This window comes from Sparus aurata, chromosome 8 (assembly GCF_900880675.1).
Source record: "Sparus aurata chromosome 8, fSpaAur1.1, whole genome shotgun sequence".
In the NCBI taxonomy this organism is placed as follows: Eukaryota; Metazoa; Chordata; class Actinopteri; order Spariformes; family Sparidae; genus Sparus; species Sparus aurata.
Window position 1 is genome coordinate 36,114,697 of NC_044194.1, and position 9,594 is coordinate 36,124,290.

At 41.4% G+C, this 9,594-nt stretch overlaps 1 protein-coding gene across 1 annotated transcript in view; it reads left to right on the forward strand.

The window, feature by feature from the left end:
• The first annotated feature begins 765 nt into the window (after positions 1 to 765).
• chtf8 (CTF8, chromosome transmission fidelity factor 8 homolog (S. cerevisiae)) overlaps positions 766 to 9,594 on the forward strand; it is a 10,658-nt gene continuing 1,829 nt past the window's right edge. The window contains exons 1-2 of the mRNA XM_030424584.1: positions 766 to 1,110; positions 1,434 to 1,557. Of these exons, the coding sequence (XP_030280444.1) occupies positions 1,091 to 1,110; positions 1,434 to 1,557 (144 nt within the window). The 5' untranslated portion in view covers positions 766 to 1,090. The remainder of the gene's footprint in view (positions 1,111 to 1,433; positions 1,558 to 9,594) is intronic.

Consider the following 9,594-nt stretch of genomic DNA (forward strand, 5'->3'; position numbering starts at 1 on the left):
TTAAAACTATTTACAAAATTACAGCATAAATAAGTATTTACAGATTATTATTCACTATTAACAAAAACAATTATTATTGAAAACAATATTAAAACAGTTAGAGATGATGTACAGTAACAGGCTGAGCAGGAGTCTCTGCAGTGCTGCTGGGCTGGATGGTGTCAGTGGGACATCATCTGGGTCGGTACTCAGGGTGTTTGGGGGTCCAGTCTCCTCTGTCCACCACATCCTCCATCAACTGGGTCTGCAGTTCTGACTCCATCGACAGCTGCCAGGTCATTAAGAATGTTTTAAGAAAGAGGCAATTTCACAATATAATTATAATAATAATAAATCATTACAACAAACAAAACTATCTACCAAACACTTTAAATAGGAATAATGCCTTAAAAATCGCAATAAAACCATATTTGGCGATCAGTAGTTTATATGTCTACATTAATGTAATGTATGTTAATGACCCCAAACTGTTAGCTAGCTAATAATGATAATATTGATAACATTACTGTGGGATCAATAACAGGTTTCCCTCTCCACGGTCCTCTCAGCCGGAGATAAACCAGAGCCGCTTCTCCTCTTCCTCCACAAGCAGGAGGATTACAAAGGAAATCAGGAATTCCTGAAGCTCAAACAGATCTGACAGTGAAACTTTTCAAACTTGTCACTTTGCGGACCTGGGCTGCAGAAATAGTGACGTACAGGTAGGGGCGGGAACATCTAGTGACGCAACCAGGAAATGCTCCGAAGGCTAGACTGTCCCATTTAACAAAAGTTGACGCGGCCTGCAGGGCGCACCGAAGTACACTCATTCGGTGAGACCGCAAAGGGCGGGTCCTTGAAGTGTGCAGACCCTGAATTGGGACACAGCCACTCTCTCAAACTCGTCTCTCTCCTCCGCTTCCGTGTTCTCCGATCCGGGTGTCCTGTAGTGAAAATCACTAGCGGAAATACGTCATCAACTGGCATTACGCACAGCTGGCGGGAAACACTTCTGTGTGATGAGCGCAGACTGAACGCTGTTGTTATCGAGGCTGCTGTACTGAAGCCATTTTATGTAATATTTTGTTCCTATTAACGGTCTGTCAGGACAATGGTTCAAATACTCATACGGTAAGAATGGTGAAATAACTGTATCCTCTCCTTTCTTGTACATTAGTATTAGGATTATATAAGGGGTTAAAGGCAGGCTAACGTTGGTTAAAGTTTATGTTGTCTGGGGGACGAATAATGACGTTAAAAAGGGTTATATTGTACTGTCTACTTTTAAACACCGACAGTGCTGTCTACGTTTTGGATGCTAATGTTTGAGTGGAGTTTGGTAGGACACTGTTGGCTCCATCTCCTACAGTTTTCAGAGCATAATATTATTTACTTTTACAATGAAGTTTTTTACAGTTGTCTGTACAACTGCTGGGGTGTATTTCTTCCTGTAGAGGCAGTGTGGATGGCAGCAGTGTTCCAGAATGGCTGCTGCTGGAGCTGCAGGGAGAGATGGTTCCCCGACACAACTCTGGCCTGGCAGGAAATGTGATGGGCGACCTGCTCTACACTAAAGAGGTAATCACTGGTTGTTTTCAAATGCAAACTAAGTTTAAGGGATACCATGTGGTCAAAAATAGCTAATTTAGTTTCCTGAAAGAACCTATTCAGTACATTGGGAAAAAATGATGTACATGCAAATTGAGGTGTTCCAACAAGGGTACCTCACGATTCGATTTCAATTATGGGAGCTTCGATTATAACGATTTTCGATTCGATTATTGGTACCACGATTCTTCGATTATTGCAATTTTTAATACTTTTTTCCATACAAGAATGATTTTGTCTTCATCTGTTGCTACATTTGTAAATAAATAGCCTATCAATTAACTCAGTTCCTCTAAAACTACACTCATTAAGTAAATAACAAGGTTTTTTGAACATTTGACTTGTATTTTTCAAAGACACAAAATATTAATTTTATGACTATGTAAACATTTGCACTTTGACCTACTTAACTTTGACCAGGGAAAGCTCCACTTGCACGAGAGCCCTCTCTATTGGCGGAAAACACTGAAAACAGTCAAGCCCTGGATTTAATGAGTTCATCAATTCAAGTAAACAAGATATGTACTTCCATCAGATTTATTTAATGGAAAATGGAAACTTATTCAGTCTGGAATATGGAACAAAAAAGCTGCCATATTCCAAGGGAACAAACTGCATTCTTCTGAACAAAAGTGCATAATTCAACTGAACTCATGGATTAAAGCAAAAAAAACATCTTTTGACTGAATGTTTTTTCGAGCTGTAGCAAAGTCATATTCCCAATTTGTAATTTGTGAAACATGTTACAGGCACGTTACTTGACACGTGCTAAAAGAATAAGATAAGATTTACAGTAGTGTTGTCACGATACCAAAATTATGACTTTGGTGCTATACCTGCCTAAATTATCTCGATACCGATACTGAAACGATACCATGGCGGAAAACTAAAACATCATCAAAAGTAATGGAATAAAATGTTGTGGAATGTGGAACTTAAAATGATTTATTTCTTTTTATTAATTAAAACACATAAACTTAAAAAGTCCAAATAAAAAAATATATTTTGTAAAATATGTTTCAATACAATATTGTTGTTGTTGTTGTTGTTATTATTTCAGTTTGATAGGTAACTTAGCTGCCAATGTGATTACAAGAATCTCTGTCTTCAAGAAGACAAGTGTCTTCTTGTTTTGTTCATTTGTATTGTTTGCTCTCACAGATTATTAAATAACCTGATTTTCCATTAAAAGCTCAGTGCTTGTAGTAGAAAAAAATTAACAGCACATTAACTACAATTTTATTTAGCATAAAAAATGAACATCAATGACATTAACTGTAAATCTGGCAATTCATAAAATAAGACTTTATTGAATACTTTATTTGTCCCACAAAGGGGAAATTTGCAATTTGCATTTCATTTGATAAAGTTCAAATTAGCCTGCAAACTACATTGGTGCATAAAGTACAACACAAAGGACCCAGACCTGGTGAAGGTCTTTGCTCGAATCAGACCATTTTCTAATAATATAAATTACAATATATATTATAAATTATTGACAAAAATGCACATGCTATGATTATATAACTAGTACTGATTGACTTAGTGGTGTTGTTGATCAGCATACTTGAGAACACCAGCGCATGTTCTGGTAAAGTTCATGTTCCCAGTGTGAACGTTGTGTTTGCATACAGAGATGTGTGGAACCACATCGGACTGTTAAACAGTTAGCTTTACCCCTGAATGCCTCGTGCAACTCTGATGGTGAAAATAGTTCGCTTGTCACAAAAAAAACAGTTGCTTGACTTCCATCCGGGGGCTATTTATGTTATCTATCGCTAACCTGCAGCTATTTGAACTCTTTGAACATGTCCGCATGTCTGTCACTAGATGTTCCGCCAAGTTGAATGTGTTGGCTCTCGTGGTCATTACGGATTTAAAGCATCGTTTACAGACGGGCTTTGTGGTGTCCGTGGGCTTGCCCTTACTGTCTTACAAGCCGAGGACGGTTGGCAGGAGCACTCATGCCACTTTCAGCCACGTCTGTCTCGCTCTGCGCTGTGACTGTCTGTCAACATGAAACCACGCCCACTCTGGCTGCAGGCAGTGAGGAAGCAGAGAGAAGCTGCACACCTACACACTGCCCTGCTGTCGCACAAAGTTCATAAAGTACCGATACTAATAAAACATGAAGAAGTATTGTTCTTAACAGCTGGGTACCGCGGTACCCTTCTAGTATCGGTTTACCGTGCAACACTAATTTACAGCCTCACCCCACACCATGTTCTCTAATGCAGACATCAAGTTTAAATATTTGACCAACAGTGTTTTACAGGAGGATGATCTGAACAGCTGTTCTATTCACACTTAAAATGTTTTTTTTCTTTTCAATGTAATTTTCAATCTATGAAATCAAACTGTGCCTTTTTTTTTGCCCCCCAAGCTTCTCTCAAGTTTTACTCTTTCAAATAATCAACCATCTACAGAACTTTTCAGTACGCTATTTTTCTACTATTTCTTCTTCTTCTCATCATCATTAATTAATATTATTATTATTATTATTAATAATGTTGTTAAAGTGAGCCTCTTATCGTTTAACATAAAAATACATCATACAAACAACAACTTTTGCAGCCTTGTCAGTCTGATGGCGAGTTATCACCTTTCTGTCATCACTAACATACTGTTATAATCAAAGAAGCTCTGAGGCTTTACATTTGTTCTATATGTTATAATACAAGATTTCAGCATTGAGCTACAATCAGGCTACATTCATGATTTTGTACAGTCAAACTAACCAAAAACTTCTTATTGATCATCATTATGACGTTTCAGGGCGTTCCTGTAACCATGGTAACTGACGGTGCCAGAGGGGAGGGACGCTGAAGCCGTTTACACAGATACACTGCAGACAAAGTCCAGACTATAGTTGTTATTTCACACATGTAGCACACAACAGGAGACTCTCCGTGTCAGACGAGTTCTCACGTGTTGACTAAACTCAAAAACTAATTGATAACGTAGCAGCGCGACGAGTCCTTGCTAGCTAAGCAGCTAAACTTTAGTGCTGCTCCGTGTTTACATCCCGCCCTGTGTGGGTCACTGCACTGTCATTGGTCAGACAGCACACACTGTTAACGATACCATTGGCTGCAGAGTGTGACAATCTGTCAATAAAAATCAGCCAACACTTGTTCTCCTCCGATCTACAATGATTCTATAAGTCGCCTCTGTGAAGTTTGAATGACGGAAATCTGTCGTAGCGACGGAGAACTTTAATCCATGTGAACGTATTCAGTCAGGTGAGGTGAACACAACACAAACACAGTAGAGCAGAGTGGCACTCACACTCATCGGTGAGGGAGTTTGTAGCGCGGCTCCATGGTGCGCACCACTAACCGAAACTAACGTTACTGCTCCGTTTGTTGTGGTCCCACTCACTAAACAGTCCGGGCGGCGCGCGCTCTAAGGTTCCGGTTACGTTTTTTTTGTTCCGGTCTTGCGGCAAAGCATCGACATTAATTAATCGATGCCAAATCATCACGTGACGCATCGCAATGCATCGCCACATCAATGAATTGCACCCACCTCTACATGCAAACTACAGTGTGAAAAGTAGTCTGGTGCCTGTCATGAGCAGGACATGAAGTATCCAGAAACATAAGTGGCATTTTGCCAACAGGCTGTTCAGTTTTTATTGCCGTACACTTCGCCAGTTCCGAAAAGACTTCAACAGCGTAATCAGCTACAACTATGGGAAAGTGTAAATTTAAGTGTTGGCTTGAACAACCAGAATTCAGTTGGTTAAAAGTCGTACCTAATAATGAGTAGGAAGCGCAGTGTGCTTTGCAAGAGGACCTTCAACTTGAGCACAGTTGGTGTGGAAGCACTGGTGTCACACACAAAATCGGAAAAACAACAGTTAACTTCTAAATATGAACTGAACCAAGATGGACCAATTTGGTTCTCAAGCCGATATAGGAGGATTCTGTGGTCAGTGGTGTCAAAAGCTACACTCCAGCTCCAGATAGCGAGGCAAAGAGGATTGGTTTGAGTCAATGGAAAGATTATTGGTCACTTTAGTAAATGCTGTTTGGTGGAGGGGATTGATCTAAAGCTGGATTGAAAGGGTTCATGGAGGTTATTACCTCTCCATTAGAGAGATGATTGATAACCTGGTATGCAACCGTTCTCACAGATTTTGAAAAGGAAAGGGGATGAGTCTGTCATTTTTGAGGATTTCTGGATCAAAGGTTGTTTATTTGAGTAGAGGTTTAATAACAGTTTTTTTAGGCTGAGGGCACCACGTCATTGGAGAGTGATGTGTTGATGATGTTGAGCAGTGAGGGCAGGGAGAGGAGAGACAGCAGACAGGTTGAAGGTTTGGCAGTGTGAACCAAGTTGGTGAAGGCACTGAGTGAGACTGTTTCAAGCTTAGTTTGCTGTTCAACTGGGGAGCAGAGGAGGGGACGTTCAAAGGGGTGGAGTCCAGACATTGCTGAGAGAGCAAATCATCAATTTGATCTCTAACTGTGTCAATTTTATGGGTTATGCTTCTGTGTTGATATGCCTAGAGTAGTACATTTTTTTGAATGAGAGTGCACGTTTATATTTTAGTAGGCTGTTGTTCCAGGTAAGACAGAACACTCAAAGTTTAGTAAAACGCCACTTCAGCTCAAGATTTTGACAGTTCCTTCTGAGGATGGGTGTATGCTTTTTATGAAATGTTTTTAATTATTTATTTATTTTTATTTGCCTAAGAGGTTTGAGAGAGTCCAGGGTGCTCCACAGTGCTGTATTCAAATTATCTGTATGAGTGTCAAAGGGGCCATACAAGGGGGAGAAAAGTGTGAGAACATGCAGTTTGTGTCAGTGCAAAAGTTTAACTTTAAGAGTCAAACACAGAGGAGGGGTCAGTGTCCCTGATGACATCATCATTGCTAGCCACAGTGATGTACAGACCTCTGTTGTCTGGGGGAGTCAGCGGATGGATGTTGGGAGAACCCTCAACGTTGAGGTCAGGAGGGGGTAAACTGTGGTGGGTACGTTTGTTGTTGGAAACTGCTATGTTGTATTCTGAATTTGAGGTCTTTTTAGAGCAAGCGATGCCAGATCGCTGTAGGCCAGTTTCCCCTCTCCAAACATATGCAACAGCTGTTTGTGCATGCGCAAGTGGAAAATACACATTAAAGCTAAACTGAAACCAGCTCCAGAGGAGGAGAGGAGAGACCCTGACCTGGTGAAAAACTGGAACCTCTGAGTGCCAACAGAATAATCTGTCTAAGATGCATAGTGTGACTTTGAGGACACCAGGTGACTTGCTTTAATGAATTTCATTTGTTTATACGACATAGTCACACCACTATGTCACTCAGCTGGCCTGGGAACACCTTGGGATCCTCCCGGAAGAGCTGGAGGCAGTGTCCGGGGAGAGGGAAGTCTGGGTGTCCCTGCTCAGGCAGCTGCCCCCGCGACCCGGCTCCAGATAAGCGGACGATAATGGATGGATGGATGTTTATACGATGGATAACTTTTAAATATAATTTCCAAGAGGCTCTTCTTATCAGCTGACAGACCACAGGAAATACACTTGGCATACAATATTCCTCATACTAGCAGCTGTAGCAGCGTTTGAGCTGAACGTTTAAGTAGCCTACCCTTCTTTTGATGATTGCTTTCAATCATTATTGTTTATTATTATTAAAATAGTCAGTTGGGCACGTTACTTTAAAAAAGTAATTAATTATAGTTACTAGTTACTTCTTCCAAAAAGTAACTGAGTTAGTAATGGAATTACTCCACTATAAAAGTAACTAGTTACCAGGAAAAGTAACTATTGTGTTTCTTTTAATTATTCCCCCTTTTTGAGCTCAGCATTCATTTTAGCGTACTCTGCATCCATGTATTTAGAAAATGTCTTCCTGCATGGCGGACCGGATCCTGTTCTCCCCGATATTTTTGCCAGTGAGTGTTCTGAAGGAGTCTGAGTCAACTGTTGATAACAGGAGCATGTTCTCAACAACATACCTGCCTATCATTGCATTCACTTCAGTCTGTGTCAAGTTTTTGCGAAGCTGGAGCAGAAACATCCAGCTGTAGCTGCTCAGACAGCTCCGTGTCTTCCTGTGTTAGCGGAGCTCACACGCGGCTCCACGTCCAGGATGGCTGGCCCTACACCTGCGGTGAGGGAGGTTAGCTCCCCCGAGGCTAGCTCTTCCCCGCCGTTACCCGCCGGTGCCCGGAGCCGATGTGCTTCGGTCACGGATCGCCAGCTGTCTTCCAGGACAACCATCTCTACTTCTCGCCGCAAATTCCTGAAGGAAGCCGTTCTCCGACGCTCTGGAGGCGTGCGCCACCCGACATCACTGGCGGACTCTCTTCCTCCTGGGGCCGGGGCGGCCGACCCACTGCAACACCTATCCTGCCGGGCACAGTCACCGATCCTGCCATCAGCACACGCCCCAGACGCTGGATCACCACCATCCCTCCCGGCTCAACCTCATCCTCGCCCACTCTTTCCACCAACCACCCTGATCATTGGGAACTCCATTACACGAAATATCCGCTTTTTCAACGCCACCACCTGTTGTCTCCCCGGTGCCACAGTCCTGGATATCCTGGAAAAACTTCCTCGTTTGCTGCAGTCTCTCCCGTCCTCCATTACCCGACTAGTTATGCACGTAGGGACCAACGACATGGCTCGGGGTGCCTCTGAACTGACAAAACGTGCTTTTATCTCCCTCCTGGACTTCCTTCGCACTTGTGGAAAATCTGTTTTCCACAAGTGCAATTTCTGGCCCCATTCCCACATTTGGTCGCGGCGACGTGCGCTTCTCCAGATTATTACTGGGTTAGGGTTAGGGTCTGGTCCGGGCTATTTTTGGGCAAATTTAGGCAATTCTGAGCAACAAACAGGAGAATAGGAAGACAAGACAGTTGACAACAATGTTCACTTTGGACCACTTGAGGCTTGAACTCACAACTTCTGGAACCAAAGACTGTCATCTATCACTCTGAGATAATTGGCAAGTGGCATTATAACAGTGGCTTGACAAATTAATTAAGCCAATCACTGCTGTGCAGGCAGATTTGAAACCACTGTAAAAAATTCAGTTATCAAGACAAAAATCTGAAAATACACATATTGCAGCATGGAGATGTTGGTAATTTGTTTTTAAAAATGATTCATTTGCTCCATAAGTGAATAACTAATGTTTAAAAATGCATTGACTGCAATTATTCACATGAGAGCAGAATTCAAAATGTTCTCAAAAATTCAGTTTTTTAGGTAAAATTCTGATATTTGTCAAACATCATCTACCATGACTCTAAAAAATGTTCAATTTTTTCATGAACATTGAAGATTTATTTATCTATCTATTTATTTGCAGGTAGGCTATATGTTTACAGTAGTGTTCACAGTCAAACATTTTCATGCACTGGAGGCAAAAATTGTGGGAGGTCTTCATACGTTTTACAGTTTAAAAAAAAAACAGAGTGACTTCATAATTTTTAATAGGTTTAAATGTACAAAAGTTTCTTTAGTACTGGGGCTACAGTTTGATGAAAGTGTGAAGTTCTAGCAGGTTGATTTGTTATGAATTTTCAAAGTTTTAACTTTAGACGCTTGCTGTAGCGCCACCATCAGGACTATTGGCTTGGGTTTACAGCTGAAGTAATCTGGCATGAGACTGGACCTTTATGCAAAATTCAGTTAGCTTTCACCAATGGTCCAGTCCAAGCTATTTGTTTTTATTTAATTTAGAGGCTTGCTGTGATGCCACCATCAGGACGATTGTCTTGTGTTTCATATTGAGGACATCTGACATTTTGATCTGTCATCATCCTCATCATCACCATCATCACCCTTGCTGGGTCTCGAACACACAACCCTTGACACCAAGAACCAGCTCCTAACTCGCTGAGCTAATTGGCTGGATGTGAGACCAGCTGTGTAGCTGCATTTGTCGACTCAGGGACTCACTGTCCAGGCAGCTGTTGTCAAGGAAGATTTCAAAAATGGTCAAAATGTCAGAAATTCTTTTACCTAAACAAAAATCTGATAAT